This window comes from Rhinolophus ferrumequinum, chromosome 13, assembly GCF_004115265.2.
Source record: "Rhinolophus ferrumequinum isolate MPI-CBG mRhiFer1 chromosome 13, mRhiFer1_v1.p, whole genome shotgun sequence".
Classification (NCBI taxonomy): Eukaryota; Metazoa; Chordata; class Mammalia; order Chiroptera; family Rhinolophidae; genus Rhinolophus; species Rhinolophus ferrumequinum.
The window spans coordinates 19,980,271-20,000,805 of NC_046296.1; the positions used below are offsets into that span (position 1 = coordinate 19,980,271).

The 20,535-nt window shown below is 45.6% G+C and overlaps 1 protein-coding gene across 10 annotated transcripts in view; it reads right to left on the bottom strand.

Moving 5' to 3' along the window:
• DYSF (dysferlin) overlaps positions 1–7,012 on the bottom strand; it is a 207,617-nt gene extending 200,605 nt beyond the window's left edge. For 5 of the 10 annotated variants that reach the window (XM_033124799.1, XM_033124793.1, XM_033124791.1 and 2 more), the window contains exon 1: positions 6,351–6,438. In XM_033124799.1, coding sequence (XP_032980690.1) covers positions 6,351–6,438 — 88 coding nt within the window. Of the gene's footprint in view, positions 1–6,350 lie in introns of all 10 variants that reach the window. The other 5 variants (XM_033124795.1, XM_033124787.1, XM_033124801.1 and 2 more) reach the window with 3 other exon arrangements.
• Between the last annotated feature and the right edge of the window lie 13,523 nt (positions 7,013–20,535).

Here is a 20,535-nt window from a genome sequence, read left to right on the forward strand (position 1 = left end):
CACTCAAATAGAAAGATTATATTTCCTAGCCTCCCTTGCAGCTACACGTGGCCATGAAACCAAGTGATGACCAATAGGATGTGAGCAAAAAGGATGTATGTAACTGCCTGCTTGTGTCCTTAAAGGAAACGGGCATGCCTGCCCTTGCTACAATATAGATGGTGATGGTGAGCCAAAGGGACCCCTGGGGACAACAAGGCAACAAGACAGAAGGACCTGGGGCCCTGGGCAGCTTTGTGAATCAGAATTTTACCAGCCAGGACTGCCAACACATCAACTATTATGTGAGTGAGTGACTATTGTGTTTGCACCACCGTTAGTTACAACTGCCTAAGAAACAGCAAAGTCTGTATCCCACCTAAAGCCACAGGTAAGGGCAGCTCCCCAGCACCCTGGACTACTCCAGTCCTGCTGTGAAGGTAACAAAGCTGGCTTAGGAGCCATTGTTGGGTAGTAAGGGGGTGAGGGGACCTGTTTTGAAGCTGAGTTTGCATAGCAAGTCCAGTTTTTACTTAAGATGTCATGTGAACTTCAGTGACATTTCAAGGCTGATAGAGGTAAGAGGGGAGGGACCTGAAGCTCTCCCCTCTCACCCCATCACCCCTTGGATGTATTCACCCATAGGTGCTGACTAACAATCCCAAGTGAGAGAAGACTGGTTGCTTGTTTTTCAGAGAGCCTACGACCAAGGTCTCCAAGATTCAAAGAACCAGTGTGACTCAGATGCTGTCCTTGGTGCTCCCCGAGGACACATCCAGCTTACACACCTGTTGTCTTTGACCAACAATATCGTCCCTTAATTAAACATTAGGAGATGTCTCATACAAATCTGGATTCTAGCTTCTCTTGAAAGAGCAGAGAAGCTGGCACACGGGCCCAAATTGTCTGCCTACCACTGCTCATCTGGCAGCTGTCAACAGGGTGTGCCCTCTAGGGTCACCCCACTTGCCCAGTCACCCAATAGGTATGCGCTTTTCCCACTGGCCTTATCTTAGTTACGCCAACTGCCAGGCTCCCACAGGCATGTGAGTTTGTGACCCTTATCTTCCTGTCACCTATTTGGGGTCCTCCCTGACAGTTGAGGGAAAAGTGCTTCTAACAGGGCCCCTTCCTGCTCTTAGAGGTCGGCCAGGCGGGCCTGCTCTGGCTCAGGTCTCCATTTTTTCCCAATGCCTGACATGAGGTGTCCAAGAAGCCAACACACCTTGTCCTTCTGCTCAATGCCATCACGCGGAGGTGAACACTCTGCATGTGAGTTTACAGGATTCCTTTGGGTCACATTTGCCAAAGTCCAAAACCATCAAGGAGTATGGATGGTCCGATGCATCCTCCCGCCCTCTCCCCTCACATTCATTGAAGAATGTGTTGTCCGTATATCCCAATACAAGCAGGCAGGAGTGAAAGGCACCCACACGTCCACTGAGGGCCTAGAATGCACAGGAAGTAGTAATTCTGGCTACAGCCATGATTATGTGCATGCCCAGGAAGAACCATCCATAGTGGGAACAATCAGGTGGTCCTAGGCTTCCATCCCAGTCCACCCTTTTCTAGCTGTGTGACCTGTGGCATGGGACTTGACTTTTCGGAGTCTGTTTCCCCTTCTGGGAAATCAAAAGAATGATACTTTCATAGAGGCGTTGGGAGAATTAAACCAGAAAGTAGCACCTCCAGCACAGTGCCTGGCGCACAGTTGTACAACAGATGTTGGAGCTCTTCCTGCTAACATTTCATTCTGGTGAACCAATCTGGAAACTGACTAGCATGCAGGTAACGGAGAAAGAGACTGAGTTTGGCCTGGGGAGAGGGACCGAGAAGGTTTGTGGGCTCGGGGAGTCTCGGAAGGGATATTTGATTCAAGAAAGACCTAGCACCAGGGTGAAGACCACGGCCAGCCATCAGGCAGGTGGACAAATGCCTTCAGTTCAGACGGGGCTGCTCCCAGAGGAAACAGGACCAGGGTCTCTGGGGGCACACTCACTACTCAGCCCTTTCTGCCCTCTGCCCTTTCTGGCAGGATAGCAGATGGACAGAGCTGATGTTAGGACTGACCAAGCAAAAAAGATAGTGAAAGTCTTCTTGGATATTTGCAGTAATTCCTTAGTATCTATGTATAATACATGTTAACGATAATAATAATTATATTAAATATATGGATAATAATAGTAATAATAGTTAACATGTACGGAGTGCCAGTCACTATTCAAAATGTTTTTATATGGATTAACATATAAACTCTTCAGAACCATCCTCAGAAGCAGGTATTATTATCAACACTTCACAAGTAAGGAAACTGAGACACAGAGAGGTTAAGTAACTGACCCAAAGACACACCGTTAGAAGGTGGCAGAGCTGGGAATTCAAATCCAAGATCCCAGGCAGACTCTCAGATCCCAGACCCAATACTCTCAGCCACCATCCTTCTTTCCCTCTTGTTTGATGTTCTCGTCCCACTGGAATGTGACCCAGGCTGCCAACTATCCGCACTGAGCCCCTCCACCCAACTTCATACTGGACTGGCTAAGCTTGGGGTCCCAGGTTACAATGCCCTCTTCCTGGGGGCCCCAGATACTGCCATACCCACTGCAGGCTGCCCACGTCAGGGCTCCATAGCCCATGATCCTGGCCTCAGCTCATCAGACCCTGAGCAGCCACCAGAGACCCGCCAGAGACCTGTGGGACGGCCTGGCATGGCGGTACTGCCTAGAGGGAACATTTTGGGCTAACTGGTGACTGACTGGTCTCATGACATCCACAGAGGATGATGCAATAGAGCAGAGACCCCTCTGAGATCAGAAAGCATCCTCCAGACCAATAAAGTAAAAAGGAGGTTGTCTGTGCCTGGGGGAGAAAGGGAGTGAGTGGCAGTGGGAACAGTGTGTGAGCTATGACAGGATGTGAGGGGGCAATGTGCAGACTGAGACCTAGCTCTAGATGTGAGCCAGACCTGGGTTCAAATCCTGTCCCCTACCCCCACCTTTTACTCCCTGTCTCTTGTAGATCAGAGCTAAGACTGGAGGGAGATGGTACAGTGGGTGAAGACAGGGCTCTGGAGCCAGATTGAGTGGACTTGCATCCCAACTCCACTACTTACCAGTGTATAACTTCTTTGTGCCAGAGTTTTCTCATCTGTAAAATGGGGGTGTTGATAGTTGCTACCACATATGGTTGCTAGAAGGATTAAGCATCTACATATAAATTAAACTAACTGGGACATGATATATTTCTATCATAGTAAATGAGTTCTATTTAGAACGGTGCCTAAGACCTAGTTACCCTAGTATCAGTTAAGTATGTCTCTCTCATAGGATTGTTGTGGGGATTTAAAGAAACAGTATCTGGAAATGGCACATTGTTTGTGCTTAAGGAATGCCCGTTCTCTCTCTCTTTGCAGTGAATACACGTTTTCAAAATCAGAATCCTCCATTTTTTGGTTACTTGTCTTATGCTGTGCTCCCTCCAACCTTGAACTGCCCCCCACTTTGACTCAGCCCCACGCTGGTTACTCCAAGCGCAGCCCTCCCCTGTGCTGGCTCAGGCCCCAGGGTGCCTGGGTGTGGGCAGTACAGGCATTCCTTCTAAAGCACTTTCTTATTCATGAGCCATGGGTGCTGAGAACAACCCAGGGACTGGTGGTGGGGGTGGGGGTGGGGGTGCTTCGGCTGCTGTGTGACCTTGGCAGGGCCCTGCACTTTTCGGAGCTTATTTGCTCATTTGTAAAGGGGGGTGATATTCCTGCCCTTTGACCTCACAAAGCTGTAGGGAGTAGAAAATGGATTTATGCACTCCTGGAGGAGCCAAGAGGTGTCACTGTAGGATATTATAATCAGGTCGCCAAAGGAGGGGCTCTATGGGCCCCAACTCTAAAGGGACTGGGAAGGCCAGACCCAGGCCAGCCGATGAGGAAGGCTTCTGCTGAGTAGAATATTCCTGAGACCAGAGTCTTCTGTGTAATCATTCACCAATCTGGCCCTGGCTGGAAGGAGGGTTAGCAGGCCCGAATGCCTCAGGGAGACCAAATTTGGACATGGGCTAAGAGCTAAGCCAGTGCAGGAGCTGGAATGTGGTCGGGGCTGGGGGAGGGAGGCACTACATTCCCCATGACTGTCTGGCAGTGCCGGTGATGACTGTGAGTGGGGGTTCTAGCCAGCCCCCCTCCGCAAGCTGGGGGTGCTCACGCTCAGCACAGAGAGCTGCCTTTCTCCCCTGAGAAGGGGGAGCCCACCCACAGGAGCCAGGCAAACAGGCAAAGCGCAGGACTGCAGATGTCAGGCAGATGGAGGGGGTAGCACTTAGTCGGGGACCGGGACGGGGACGTGGAAGGAGGATGGGGGAGACGGTTCCACAGACAGTCCTTGGGACTGAAATCGTGACAAGAGAAGAACCACACCAGCAATACTTCCTGTGGGCAAAGCACTTCTGGGATTAGAAAGTGTTTCCTCATTCGTTATTCATTCTTTCCTTTCTCCTGCTAGGGGTCTGAGCCTGGCCTGAGTCGGGGAACCATGAAGAACGAGGCGTGTGGGCGCCCGCGCGCGCGTGTGTCAGACGGTGGGGGTGGGGTGGGAGGTGGGGATGTGGTGAGGAAAGGTAGAGGAAAATCGGGTTCAGGCTGAGTGGACACCAGAGGAGACAAGACCCCTAAGGACAGAGGCAGGGGCTCTAAGGTGGCCCCTCTCAGGGGTCATTTGTACACTGGACAGCTCCAGGGGGTGCTGTTCACAAAGCCTGCTCAGCCCCTGGGCTGGGTGATGGTGATGGCGGAGGGGTCTGAAGCGAGAGGAAGCTGCTTAATGCAGAGGGCACCTGTCTTCCCTACACAGCATGAGAATATCCTCCCCTCAGCCACAAGGATATTTTCAGTGCAAATGGAGTCCAGGGCCCTCAGCCAAGCTGCTAGCCTGGGCCGTGCAGGTGAACTACCGGCCTGGCCTGCGCAGAGTTGAAGAAACAGGAAGTGTGGAGGGCCCCCTTCATGCCTTTCTACCCCCCCTGGAAACACCCTGATAGAGCTTGTTTCCGGAGGCAACTGTGGGAAACTGGTGGAGAACAGGTCAAAGTGGAATGTTAGGAAAAAACACAGCTGGAGTGTCACCTCCAATTCTCCTTTTGTCCCTCCTCTTGGTCCAGGCTGCTTTCCTGGCCACAGGCCAGTGGCCCATTCACCAATTCCTCCTCGAGAAGCCCCCAGATCTCACACCCAGGAGTGTGTGCGTGTGTGTGAGTGCCTGTCATAACACACCTGCGTGTGCTGTTGTGGACACACACCTCCAGGCTCTGAGTGTGTACTCCTTGGAACATCGCAGGTGCCACATCTACTCCCAGGTGTCCACGTGTCGGGGAGCATTTGTGCACACGGGCATCTGGGAGCAGACAGAGGCACTGAAAGGGAAGTCCTGCTGCATGGCCACTGGTCAGCTGACACTATGATTTCTGGGGGCCTGGGATGACAGGAAAGGAGACGGAGGAATGCACAGGATGGGTGGGGAGGTAGCTCCCGCACTCTTGCGCCTGGTCCTTTTAGCCCAGTACGGCTCCACACCCAAAGACCCAGCTGTGTAGCCCCAGCTCTAGCTTGGCCCTGAGGGGGGTTGAGGGGAAGTAGACAGGACTCAGCCCTCACCTCCTGAAGGAAAAGTCTAGTCATAACCATGTAAAGATCATCCTGTGGGAAGTCTCAATGTGATAGTGGAGGAGGCTTCTCTGCTCCAGGAAACCCCAATCTGATGAGGGAGATACCACCCCCAGAAACCACCCCCACATGCTCCAGTCTCGGGGTAGGGGAGAAAGTCCCTAGAGGTTGGTGCTGGTGACAGCTCTTTCTAGCCGCTAAATTTCCCCCATTCTATGCCCAAAGCCAGGGTAGGATTTCTGGACGATGGGCGGTGCCTCTGCCCCCAGAGGCTTTCTGCCTGCCAGCCCAGCCTTTGACAGAGAGCGAAGGCCCAGCAGAGCGGCCAGGCCCAGGCGCAGAGGGAGGAGAGCTGGGTTATAAATAGGGCTGAGACCCAGCCTTCCGGGGAGAGAAGGGGAGCCTGGCAGCGCAAAGCTTTGCAGCCCACAGCGTGGAAAGACCTCTGTTAAGAGATCCAGCACAGTGAGAAGAGAGATGCTGGTCCCGCCTTCCAGGCTCACTTTTGCCCCAACTCGGGCTCAGCTGCCGGTCCTGAGAAGCGCCACTCAGCCACCTTTCCCTTTTTGCCTGTTTCCCTCTGAGTCTCCCCTCCCCCAGGATGTGTGTCTTTGCAACCCTCAAAGTCAGCCTGGTCGGGGCATGGCGTCTTGTGTCTCACGTCCCGGCACTCTCTCGGGTGGAGAGCCGCAGGTTCCCCTACCTGGCCCCACCCTCCTACCTGCAAACACCGCGGAGCAGTAGGCATCGCTGATGTCGGTGTCCGGGGTGCGGACGTTCTCCGCATAGAGGATGAAGACCCTCAGCATGACTGGTGAGAGAGTAAGGGCCCCGCGCGCCCTGGGCGCGGAGAGGGCTAGGGAAGATCGCAGGATCGCCGAGGCGCACGCAGCTCGTGGGTCCCCTCACTGGAGAGGGCTGGCGGCGGGAGGCCGGTTGGGATCGCTGGCTCCCGGCCCAGAGCTGCTGTTCTTAACGAGGAATAGGACAGCCCCGGGCGACTCCAAGGGGCTACCCTCGGTCCCCTCCCCCGCTGCGCTTACTCAGCTGGTCAGTACACTCTCCGAGAACAGGGGTTTCTAATCATCTTCTATCCCCGCCGCCCTACCCGGGCTTGTTGAGCTGTAATTCAATGCGCCGGCCGCAGACTCTCCCAATGACACGGCATTTTGCACCTGACGGTGGAACAGAGGGCTGGGCGGCGCCCCTAAAGGCCGGTGGCTGGACTAGGTCTCCGGGCGCCCGCACAGTCCAGATTTCGCTCCGGGACAGGACAGAGGCTCAGCCCCTCCCCTGACCTTCCACCTCTGGCCGGGCGCAGAGCCAAGCCCGTGGCCTCCTCCCGCCGCGGGGACTCGAGCACTGTCCCGCAGAGCCAGCTGGTCCGCCCTGGTTAGGACGCGAGGTCCCCCAGACAAGCTGGAGAGTAGGCGCTCGGCAGGCGCTTTGACGAAGAGAAGCCCCAGGCTGAGGAATTTCATTGACAAGATGTGCCGGCTGCCTTAAAAACTTCGCCCTCTCTTTTCTGGTTGTAAAAGCAACGCATGCTACTTTGAACACAAAAAGCATAAAAGAAAGAAATCTCTGAATCTAAAAGAAATAGTATTAACATTTGGATATTTACCAATCTACCGTGTTTCCCCAAAAATAAGACCTAGCCAGACAATCAGCTCTAATGCGTCTTTCGGAGCAAAAATTAAATGTGGAGCAAAAAATAAGGCACGGTCTTATTTTACTATAAGACTGGGTCTATAATATAATATAATACAATACCATATAATATAATACAATACAATGTATTGAGTACATAAGACTTAATGTAATTGTCTTATTACATTAAGACAATGTAATACCGGGTCTTAATTTTTGTTTCAAAAGACGCATTTGTCCAGCTAAGTCTTATTTTCGTGGAAACACGGTAGGCTTTTTCCTCTAAATAATATGCATGTAAATTATAGTATTTATTATACTTCTGAGATCAGTGTACATGTCCTGCTTTTTCATGTAACATTTTATTCCATCATTAATAATTCTTCATAGACATTTTTTTCAATAGCTACATAATTTTCCATTACATGAATGTACTAGATTCACAAAGCTTTGTCCTTTTGTTACACATTTAGGCTCTTCCCAGATCCTCACTATTATAATAGTGAGAAATAGTTTTTTACATAAAAACTGAGATATAAATCCATCTCGAGTTCCCCTCTGCTAGTTTTTCAGATTGGATTCCTAGCCTTGAAATTATAAGGTCGAAGGACATGGCTTTTTTTAGGTCCTAGCACCTATTGCTATGCTGCCTTCCGGGAGCCGTGTCCATCTGCGCTCCCAGCAGTCGGGTGACTCACCTACTAAAGAGGGCCACTTGGATGGGTGTGCAGCTGTCAGCAAAACCTCCCCCAGCAGCACATGGGGGCCGCACATGCACCCAGGGTAGGAGGGATCAGCTGCTGACAGAAGGCTGGTTTGTCCCCAGAAGGAGGTACTAGGGGGGAGCAATACCCCGCCAAAGGTAATTTTGAAATCAGGATAGCAAACATTTCCTGTGGTCATTTAGGGTCCTGCTGCAATCTGTCCCTCCTCTTTTCTTTGCCTCTAGCACATTGTAAGATGGGGAAAAGAGAGGGTTAAATTCAGTCATTAATTTGAGAGGAATATACCGAGTCCTACAATATGCCAACCACCATCCTGGGGAATGGGGACACAATGGGGAACAGAAGTGACATGGTCCCCGTTATGGGCTGAATTGTGTCCCCTTCAAATCCACATGTTGAAGCCCTAACCCCCAGTTAGGAACGTGACTGTATTCGGAGATAGGGTCTTTAAAAAGGTGATTAAGTTCAATCAAGGCTGTCAGAGTGGGTTCTAATCCAGTCTGACAGGTGTTCTTATAAGGAAATTTGCACCAACCATGTAAATTCAGCACCTATGAATAAACAGTTGTTATATTTAAAATCAAGCTTCCCTCAGCTTGTGGACACCAAGTGATTGCTTATATAATTAAGTAATGTGCTGTGTATACACAGAAAATAACATTTTAAATACTTAAACAAAAAGGGGAAACAAAATTTGGACAAATAGATGCCAGGGAGGTGGTCACACAGAAGAAAGCCCATGTGAGGACACAATGAGAGCCGCCATCCACAAGCCAAGCAGAGAGGCCTCAGGAGAAACCAAACCTGCTGACCGACAACTGGATCTTGCATTTCTAGCCTCCAGAACTGTTGAGAAAATAAATTTCTATTGTGTAAGTCACTCAGTGTGTGGTATTTTCTGGCAGTTTGAGAAAACTAGTATAGTCCCTGATTTCAAATTTCCTCTTCGGTGGAGGAAATTGACACTTACGAAATAATCAAGCCAACCACAGACCATTACAAATCTGTATGTGAAATAAAGGTCAGGAAATGGGGGTGAGAGCAGATAGCAGGGACCCAGGGACCGTGAGCGCTATTTTGGATGAGATCTGAAGGCCAAGTAGGGCTCACTGGACAAGACTGAGGTTGGGACACAGGAAAACCATGTTCTAGAGACAAGGAAGGGAATGATCTGGGTCACGGCCCTGGGAAGACTGAGGGGAAAGATCGTTGTGGCTGGAGTGCAGACTGGGAGGGTGGAGGGCTGGCCGAGGGGAGGCTGGAGAGTCCCACACAGGGGTCTCAGTCTAGAGGAACAAGATCTCATTTAATTTTCAAAAGCTCCCTCTGGCTGCTTTTTGGAGAATGAATGTAAGGAGCCAGAATGGAGGAGAAGAGACCGGTTATAAACGACAACAGAGGGTCAGAGGATGACATGATAGTGACTTGGCCCACAGGTGGTGACCGTGGGGATAGAGCGAGTAAAGCAGAAGGAAGTAGGCGGGGCATTCTGCAGAGCAGGTGTAGATCCAGCTTTTTACTGCTGCACTTGGTCATTATGTGTTGCTGGAGAAAAAGACCTTCAGCTAGGATGAAGTGATTGATTGATTGATTCATTCATTCATTCATTTAACCAAGATTGATAGGATGCCTTGTATGTTGCAGGACTTTGTCACATTCAAGTTTAGAGAAGGGTACCAAGTAGGGAGTAAAGCTTAATTTCATTGGGAAAAAGGGCAAGGCCCTGTTGATCTAGGGAAAGCCCAAATTATGGTCTATTTTTAAAGAAGTACAGTTTGGCTCTATTCAGATGCATAAAGTAACCTGAACCTGCTTTAAGGCAGAGCTAAAATTGGATCTAAGAAGCACCTAGCTGCTTGCAAATATGGTGTGACTAAAGTGGTTTGAAAAGAACCAGTTTTCTTTATAGGTTCAACATCCCTCTCCCAACTTCCCTACATCATGTATTCACAGAGCAGGTTCTTTTCAAACTTTCCATGTACAGAGCCTAAATGTGTACAGAAATGAGCCCTAGTGAGAATGCACCCCAACTTTCTCAATATGCAGGACATGTTTGGGATGTCTCTTCTCTATTAAAAAGAACCATGCTCTCTGAGACCATCCCCTGGCAACCGGGAAAGACACCTGATTCATGCTGAACCAATCTGATGATCTCACCTGAGAATTTGGAATTGGGACTGAGATGCAAACCTGTGTGTGTGGCTGAAGCTGAGATGAATAAAATTGGTGGCCCACAAGGAGCCCTCCATGCATGGGAACGTGGACAAATTTCTGCAGTCAGAGGAAACAAGATCAGAAGCAGGGGGTGAGGTGGAAGGAACAGAGAGATGAAGGTTTCTGGAGCCCATTCCTTGTGAGTCTCTCTGTCCATGAATTCTGAGATGGCCTTGGAGGTGGTTGTCATTTTGGGCTCCCAGCTTTTGATCTCTCCTTCCTAAAACACTCTCACTATTCCTCATGAATAGTCTTTGGGAACAGATGTGCCTGCCTCTCTCTCTCTGGAAGCTTCAGAGATCAGGGCCTCCCTCTACCCATCACTTTTCAGCATGGCCCAGGCTCAGCCAGTTGGGCATTGTCTTCTGGAATTTGAAGTTAAGTCCTTAAGGAGCTTCAGAAAGTCAGACGTGGCAGCTGCAGTGACAGGCAATGCCTAGCCTTTTCCTGCTGTAGGATGGAGAATTGTAGCTGTGGCTCCTGCTGCTCGGAGTCCTGTCCATTTCCCACCCGAGGCCGCCAGCTTCCCTCCATTCTGAGCCCCCACAGCTTTCCTGTAATCCTCGTTTCCAATGCCAAGGCTCAGCTACTCTTGCTAACAGCCAAGAATCACAGTGACATACCCAGCGTCTTTGTAGTGAATCCCTCCACATTTTGCTTAGGGTAACTTGAAGCAGAGTTCTGTTTTTTGCTATAAAAGAACCTCAGCTATGACGTTCAAGTGTATTAAGCATCACTAGTGTCTTATATTTCTGCCTACCTCCTCTCCTTTGGAATTATGGCTGGGATCAGACCAGAAAAAAAGAGAGGGAGTGGAGAATATGAGGAGTTGGGTTTTGATGTAATCCTGAAAACTCCTTGGAGGACAAGGTGAGATCTCTCCTTCTGTCCCTTTGTGTGTGTGTGTGTGTGTGTGTGTGTGTGTGTGTTGTCAGGGGCATTTTCCAAAATCAGGGGTGCCTCTCTTCTCTGGCCTAGATTTTTTTTTGGTCATAGTAGGTAAGAAATTACAGTCCATCAGGATACAGAGGCTGATCAAAATATTTTATTTATCCTTTATTTCCTATCAAATGCCAAGATGTCCACTCTGTTCCTGCTCTCTGCTGAAGTGAGATTCTTCAATTGTCTAAATGGTCCAGGGCCATGGCATGGGCTTGCCTTGCTCCATCTTTGGGGGCTTGACTACAGAGGGTGCCTGCTTCCCACAGCCAAGTGTAGTAGGCAGGAAAATGCCTCCACAAAGATATATTCACTTCCTAACCCCCAGAACCTATGAATAATATTATTTTATGCGGCAAAACATGTGATGAAGTTAGGGATCTAGAGAGGGGGCGTTTACCTTGGATTATCCCAGTGGACTCTGAATGCAATCACATGTCCTTACGAGGGAGACGCAGAGGGAGAATAGACAGGTGCACACAGAGAAGATGACGTGAAGATGGAGGCAGAGATGGGAGCGATGGGGCCACACGTCAAGGGACGCAGGCAGCCACCACAAACTAAAAGGGGCAAGGAACGCTTCCTCCGCTGGAAGCACGGCCCTACCGCAGTTGGACTTCTGGCCTCAGAACTGTGAAATAAATTGTTGCTTTAACTGCCACAGTTGTGACAATTGGTTGGAGCAGCCATAGGCAACTAAATACACTGAGCCTCTGACAACCAGGCCATCATCAAAAGGGTAGAAAATGAGGGTCAGCTCTCCCACCTCACTAAGAAACCAAGTGACAAGTTGGATACTGTTTTCCAATAGAAAAAGCAGCAAGAGATTTTTAACAGACCCTCTGAGCACACTGCATGGTGTGTACGTTCTCTGCCATACAGATCTTGTGAAGCTTGCTAAGCAGCACAGACCCTGGTCACACTCTGGTCATCTCATCTGCCTCCCCTGAGAAGAAACACTCACGGTAGTGTCAGAGGGTTCTACGTTCCCCACGGAAGGGAACTTCCCGAGAATCTACCGTAATAAACACTTAGTAAACGCTCAATAATTAGGAAGTTTTTATTTTCATCTGTTCAGACACGGCTGCTAATACAGTGGAAAGGAGTGTGTTCCGAATGGAGGGTTGGGGTTCCTCTGGTCTGAAATTGCTCCTAAAAGCCCTCAGACTGAGCAGGCAGTAGAAAGCAGCCTGTCTGCTGAAATGCAGGATGAAGTACTCTGGGGCTAATGAGAGAAGGTCCATCTGTATGCCCGGTCCTTTTGAATTAATTCCAGAGGATGAGTGATGGAAAGTACAAAATGATGGAAAGCACGTGCACGCGCACACACTGGGTGGGGGTGGGGTGGGAGAGGGTGCCCGCCCTTCTGAGGAAGCAGGGGGAACCAAACTAAGGTAAGGAATGAATAGCAGAACAGGAATTAAACTTTTTCTAAGTGAGGCTATCTCATCTTCTGGAAGAGGTCACAACATCCTAGGACGCACCAATCTTAGCAAACAGGCAATCTGTTCCAGGCTCCAGCAGGGGGAAGAGTAGAGTACTGGTGATGGGGTGGTCCCCTGCTAAGGCACAGAATGAGGGCTTTGGCAGAGTTGATGCAGGTGAGGGGGGTCCCTGCTGTGTGTCTCAGGGCAGAGATGAGCCAGAGAGCTTTCTGAAGCTCACATACCAAAGGACTCCTGCTGGTTCATGGGCAGACACCACCAGAAAAGGCCTAGAGACTATTTCCAGGAGTTAAGAGGGCAACAAACAGGTAGCATTTTCAATGTTTCTTCCTGGGCTGTAGGCTGGCACTTTGGAAACGACAGAGGCTGAGTATTCGACTTATCAGTGTTTCTTAAAGTGTGGCCAATCTGAAGGTCTCCTGCATCAGAATCTTGTAAAAAAAAATGGAGACACTGAGTCCCCTGCACTCCTAGACCTACTGAATCCGAATGTCTGCAAATGGCCCAAGAATCTGGCTTTTAAAATGTCCCTTTTTTGACCAACAACCAGGAACCACTAACCAAGGTATTGTCAAAGAGCAGGCCTTGGCTCTTGGGACCATAATCTAAAATGCCAGATGAATGCACTCCTGAATCCACACGGAGTACATTTCACAAGGACTGAGACTGTTTGTCTAGAAATTTGGCTTTAAGTGGAAAAAGACAGCATTGGGAGGAGTGGGGAGAAGCTGAGGGAGATAAAAGGCAGCTAAAAACTGTAAAACCAGTAGGACAAGAAAACAATGGCAGCAGTGTAAGAGGATGACTCTGAGTCAGACTACCGGGAATCAACCTTAGCTCTTTACCTCCTAGCTGTAGTCTTGGGCAAGTTACCTTACCTTCCTGAGGCTCGATTTCCTTACCTGTAAAATGGGGAATATATCTGCCTCACAGGGTGTCTGTGATGGTTAACTCTATGTGCCAACTTGACAGGGCAGAGGGATGCCCAGATAGCTAGTAAAATCTTATTTCTGGGTGAGTCTGAGAGTGTGTTTCTGAGAGATTAGCATTTGCATAAGTAGACGGAATAAAGATCACCCTCACCACTGTAGGTGGGCATCTCTAGTGTGCTGAGGGCGTGAAGGGACTGCACAGAACAAGGCAGAGGAAGGCTGAATGTGCTCTCTGCTTGAGCTGGTACATCCGTCTTCTCCTGTCCTTGGATATCAGTGCTCCTGGTTCTTGGACCTTCAGACTGACCAGGCTTATACCATCAGCAACCTCCGCCCGCACTGCACCCCACTCCGCCCTAGTTCTCGGCCCTGTGGGCTGGGACCAGAACTACATCACCAGCTGTTCTGGGTCTATAGCTTGCAGAGGACAGATCATGGGATTTCTCAGCCTCCATAATCGCAAATGCCAATCCCTCATAATAAAGCTATGTATTTATATATATCTGATTCGTTCTGTTTCTCTGGAGAACTCTAATAGTGCTTTACATACATTATTCAAAGATCTGACACAATTATGAACTCATCCTAGAAAAAGTGCTACATACCTCATTGCTGAGTATCACTAAGCTCACCTTCGAAGTACTCCCCTCGGGAAGCTATGCACCGACGCCAGTGCCTAGTCCACCTTTCAAAGCAATTTTGGAACTCGTTTTCTGGAATGGCCACCAGAGCTGTCATCATATTACCCTTGATGTCCCGAATGTCATCAAAATGTCTTCCTTTCAATATTTCCTTTATCTCCGGGTAAAGAAGTCATTGGGGGCCAGATCAGGTGAGTAGGGAGGGTGTTCCAATACAGTTATTTGTTGACTGGCTAAAAACTCCCTCACAGACAGTGCTGTGTGAGCTGGTACATTGTTGTGAAGGCAGAGCCATGATTTGCTGGCAAAAAGTTCAGGTCGTCTAACTTTTTCACGCAGCCTTTTCAGCACTTCCAAATAGTAAACTTGGTTAACTGTTTGTCCAGTTGGTACAAATTCATAATGAATAAGCCCTCTGGTATCAAAAAAGGTTAGCAACATCGAGTTCATGAACTTAATTGTCAGACCTTGTATGTGCCTGGTGCATGGAGAGCGTTCAATAAATATTAGGTGTTACTATTGTTGTTATTATTGGAATGTGTGACTAGTATTAACAATTTAGAAATGAAGCCACAAACATTTATGTTCTGTAACAGCTGTAAAAATGGTGTTAAGCTTAGTCTTTTTGGGCTGCTATAACAAAGTTAACATAGACTGGGTGGTTTATAAACAATGGCAATTTACTTTTCAGTTCTAGAGGCTGGAAATCTTGGTCAGGGTGCAGCATGGTTGAGTGAGTGAGGTCTCCTTCCAAGTTGCAGTCTTCCCATTGTATCTTCAGATGGTGGAAGCGGCTAGGAATATAACTGGAGCCTCTTATAGGGCACTAATCCTATTAATGAGGCTTCCACCCTCCACTTAAACACCTCCCAAAGGTCCCATCTACGACTGTGTTTCCCTGAAAACAAGACCTAGCTGGACCACCCCTCTAATGCATCTTTTGGAGCAAAAACTAATATAAGACCCAGTCTGGGGTCTTATATAATAATATATAATACCGAGTCTTACATTAATTTTTGCTCCAAAAGACGCGTTAGAGCTGATTGTCCGGCTAGGTCTTATTTTTGGGGAAACGGTATTAGCACCATACTCTAACCAACTGAGCTAACGGTCACCCCTCTGCCAGTACTAATGACTACTACACCTATATAGTAAGGCTTAACATTGGAAAGTGATTCCTCCCTCCCACTTTATTCTTTTTCAAAATTGTTTTGGCTATTTTAGGGTTTTTCCCTTTCCGTATAAACTTAGACTCTATGTCTAAAAAACAAAGTGCTGGGATTTTGATAGGAATTGCATTAAACCTACAGAACAATTTAGATTAATATTAACATCTTTGCTGTTGAATTTCTCAATCCACGAACACAATAAAATCTCCATTATTTAGCTCTCCCTAACTTCTTTCATCAGCACTTTATAATTTTCATTATACAAATCTTATACATGTTTTGGTACACTTATACCTAAATTTCTTTGGGGCCAACTGTAAATGCTATTGCATTTTTTAAAATTTTGCTTTCCATTTGTTATCAGTATATAGAAAATACAATTGACTTTTGTGTTAATCTTGTATCTTAATGAACCCATTTATTACTTCTGGGAATTTCTATGTAGACAGTAATGTTATCTGCAAATAGTTTCACTTCTTTCCAATGTTTGCCTTTTCTTCTTTTTCTTGCAATGGTCAGAACTTGTGGTACTATGTTGAATAGCAGTGGTGAGAGTGACATCCTTTCCTTGTTCCTGATCTCAGAGGAAAAGTATTCAGTCTTTCAAAATTGAGTATGTTTTTGTGTAGATCCTCTTCATGAGACTGAGAAAGTTTCCCTGTATTTTTAGTGTACTCAAGAATTGGTTTTGTTGTTTTATTTTACCATGAATGGATGTTAAGTTTTGTCAAATGCCTTTTTCTGAATCAACTGGTATCATGTGGTAGATTACACTGATTGAGTTTCCAATACTGAGCCAGCCTTGCAGATCTGGACTATATCCCTCATAAAATGAGAAGTAACCCTTCTTCTATTTTCTGGGAGACAGTATAAGCGAATTCTTTGAAAGTTTTGTAAAATTTTCCAGCGAAACCATATGGGCTCGGAGGTATCTTTTTTGAGAGTTTTTAATTACAAATTCAATTTTAGGATTAGATTTTCTGCTTTATCTTGGCTTAGATTTGGTGGTTTGCGATTTTCGAAGAATTTGATTTCTTCTAAATTATTGAATTTAAGCAGAGTTGTTAATTGTATTGCACTTTTAATGGCTGCAGAATCTGTTGCAACATTCCATTTCACTCCTGATATTAGTAGGTCTTCTTTTTGTTAACCTTGCTAGAGATTTATCAACACATTTTGGGGGGACTAGACATTATTATTTCATTAATTTTTCCCTCTCATTTTACTTTTCTATTTCATTGATTTTTCCTTTATCATCTTTCCTCCTGGTTGCTGTGGGTTTATTTTGCTCTTCTTTTTCTAGTTTCTTGAGATACGAACTTAATGATTTGAAGCTTTCTTCTTTTGTAATGTAAGCACTTTGTGCTATAAATTTCCCTCAGTACTTTATTAGTTGTATCCCAATTTTCACATTGTTTACATTTTCATTTAAGTCTATGTATTTTTTTCCTTTGAGACTTCTTTGACCCATAGATTATTTATAAGTGTGCTGTTTAATTTCCATGTGTTTGGTGATTTTTGTATTATGCCTCTGATTTCTAATTTGACTCCACTATGGTCAGGAACATATTCTGTATGATTACAATTCTTTTAAATGTGTCAGGTTTTATGGTCCAGATGATGGTTCTATGTTGGTTCCATGGGCACTTGAAAAGAATGCATATTTACGGTGGCTGCGTGTATGTCCATTAAATTCTGTTGATTTGATGTTCAGTCCTATATATTCTCGATTTTCTCTCTAGCAGTTCTATCAATTGGTGAGAGTGGGACATTAAAGTCCCCAACTATAACTGGGTTTCTGCTTCTCCTTTTAGCTCTACCAGTTTTTGCTTCATGTATTTTGAAGCTTTGTTTGATGTATGCATTTAGGATTGCTACATCTTCTTGGTGGAGTGATCCTTTTAACTTCATGTAATGTCTTGAATTATCTCTAGTAATACACTTTGCTTTGAAGTCTAATTTACCTGTTATTAATATAGCCCGTCTATTTTTTTTTAATGTCAACCGTTTTGAAGGTCAGTTTCCTAAAGCCACTTGTAGTACCAATCATTCTATCAGGCTGGGTCCCAATAAGAAACAGATGGCAAAGTGACATTAGGAGAACTTGAGGAAGGTTTAATAAAGGGGCTATTTACAAAGGTATGGACAGGGTGTAGGGGAACCACAATAGGTATATACAGTTCAGCACCCTAGGACTAGTAACAGTAATTACTAGTCACTGGAACCCAGGAGAAAGTCCCATAAAGAATGTGACCTTGACGGAAACAGATCTTTGAGGAACGAAGCCAGACTGAGGTGATCCTGCAGGGAGGGAGCTAAGATAAACATCGACTTCACCTCCCGTTTCAATTTCCTGCCCTGGCACCTCATTGTTCAAACCGTCAGAAGTGAAGCAGCAAGGGATGCAATCCACATAGGTTAGCCTCCTAAGTCAAAAAATAAGGTGGAAAAGGGAGAAGGGTGATCTGGTGGGGCAAATAGGAAATACCTAACAGTTTGCAATCCAAGGCACCCTAAACTGGTAACTTTTCACTTGGATTACCTCTAGGTTTATAAAACCTGAATTCTAAGAGGATTATAACTAGATCTAAAAATGAAACTGGCCACAATGGGAACACCCAGGACTAGTACTACTCCTTCAGTGGATGAGTGGTGGAAGTGCCACGAAGAATCTTCAAGCATCTAAGGACTGGCCTTGATGACATCTGAAATTCTCCCCAGCACCAAATTTTGCTGCAGAGAAAGCTGCAACAAAAGAGCCTAAAAAGTATGAAAGTGTGAAGTAACTACTGGCATTAGGAAGCAGGCCGGGGTGCAGAGGAAGCAGCTTGGGATTGTCCATGAGGCACGACAGGCATTCTGTGTGGGGGTGTTTAAAGCAAAGATGGGGAGATGAACAGGGCCAGGAGCCTACTGGACAACAAGAAAAGTAGCAATATCACATTAGACAAAGGGTGAACATTAAACTGTTCTCTTACATCAGCACCAAAGTGGATGGCATGCAAAAGGCGCTGTGTAAATGTGATTGTTTTAAGTATGGAATTTCATCTTAAAAGTCTGCAAATTTTCTGTTGACCATGGGATAAAGTTCAAATTCCTTAGTTCAATATCCAAAGCTATATGAGTTTGAGAGAAAGTGCGACAAAACTGAGTCAAACATAAGAAAATGTTTCAGTTCTCAGGACTGGAAATCCAGAGGGAGGATGGCTTCTATGTTGGTTGATCCAGAAGTGTAAAGATGTCATGCTGGGCCCATATGCACTGTTTCTCTACTTTACTGGCTATAGCACATTTCTTCCAAAGCCTAGAGAGCCTCGTGATTGGAGGATGATGGTAGCCAAATCACTTCACTGAAGTCATGTATTAGTTCTAAATAGTTTTTTGGTGGTCTTTAGGGTTTTCTATACATAGTATCATGTCATCTGAAAATACACGAGTTTCACTTATTCCTTTCCAATCTGGATGCCTTTTTATTTTTTTGTCTAGTCTGACTGCTATGGCTAGGACTTCCAATGGAAAAAAAATTTTTACCTGTTTTTGATAATTATGTTGCTGGTTGTGGTCTTTAGTACTATTGCTCTGTGATATATATAAAATGACATAGCTTGCAATTTGTGATAGTTTAATTCTATCAACCTGATATCCTTGAGAATTAGAATTCCTGATATAGGACAAAGAAGATCTAGATTTAAGATAGAAGAGGTAAATAAATACCTGCGAGTCCTGAATTTGCACCAGAAGAATCAGCATGATCGTGATTCATTTTATCTTAAAAACAGAACATACATTTCCAAGTTCTGATCACTGAAAAGTAATAACCACAACAGAAGCAATAAACACCCAACGTAGCCACTCTTCCTTAAAGAAATGGCTGACTTCAGATCTGGGACAAAAGCATATCAGGTGAACTTGCAACATCTTCATAGACGGGTAGTAATAAACCTATGAAAATTAGTAGTGTCGCATTAAAAGAATGAGAAGTCAAATCAAAAAGGCCCAAAACAGGACAATCTGAGCATCAATAAAGTTGACACTACGAAGGTCTGCAATATTAAACATGTTAAAATTCATGAATTCAAATTAATCCTTAAATATTTCCAAACTTGGTGAATGCCAATGCAGCAATTCATTGTGGGAAAAACTGGTAAATAAAAATGAATCAATATAAATATGTATCATGTTTTTCTTACACAAACTATACCACTGAGTAACCAAATAGCAGATGAGAGCAAGTTTCTCTTTTTGGAAAAGTATTCCAGCTTCTACATGAAGAACATAATTAAAATATCATTGTTTTGCTGCAATGCCTAATGAACCAATAAATGCATCAAGGCTCTGAGTATCAACTGCGACTAATATCCCAAAGAAAACAACCAGATTATTTTGTGCCTTCTGATCAGAAGACCACATAATTGTCTGAAGCAGTCTTGCCAAAAAGAAAGAAAAAACCAAATTCTGATCAAGTTTCTATATTGACTACCAATTTATAAGATATACAGAGGACAGAGGAATATGTTAAAATTACACTACAAGGCTGCAATCAAAAAATTCAGACTGTGGCAAACCCTTCAAGCAGGGCTTCTCAAACTATGAGATGGATCGGTTTATTTTTCCTTTTCTTTTCCCCCTAATTTCTAATCGATCATGGACTAATACTTAGTAAAATACAGAAAAAATGATTTGTAAAATAGAAAAAAGTAAAATAAAAAAACACAAAAAAACATATAACCCCCATTTTTTATTAAATTCAACAAACAGACAGACATAAAGTCACTGTCAAACTGTGACAAAGTTCCTGAACACTCTCAGTTTCTGTACTTTAGTCACCACAAACTGGTACCAAACAGTTCGTGGACTGGCATCAGGTTCCAAAGACCGTATCTGGAGCAGCATGGCTTTGCAGAACCAAACATCTCATTTCTTCATCAAATAAATTCCAAGAACAGAGTCTATATAACTAAAAATACTAAAAATAACTTAAAAGACCTACTAAGCCAGTCACAATGCATGAATGTTATTTGGATCTTGATATAAACACAGGAAAAAAACAGAAATCATTTATGAGACAGAAGAAAACCTGAACTAGATTTTACTTAAATAAAAATTATTTTAATGTTATTCGTTATGTTAAAAAGAATCTTTCAGAAATACATAATGAAACATTTATGGGTAAAATGCCATGCTGAGATTT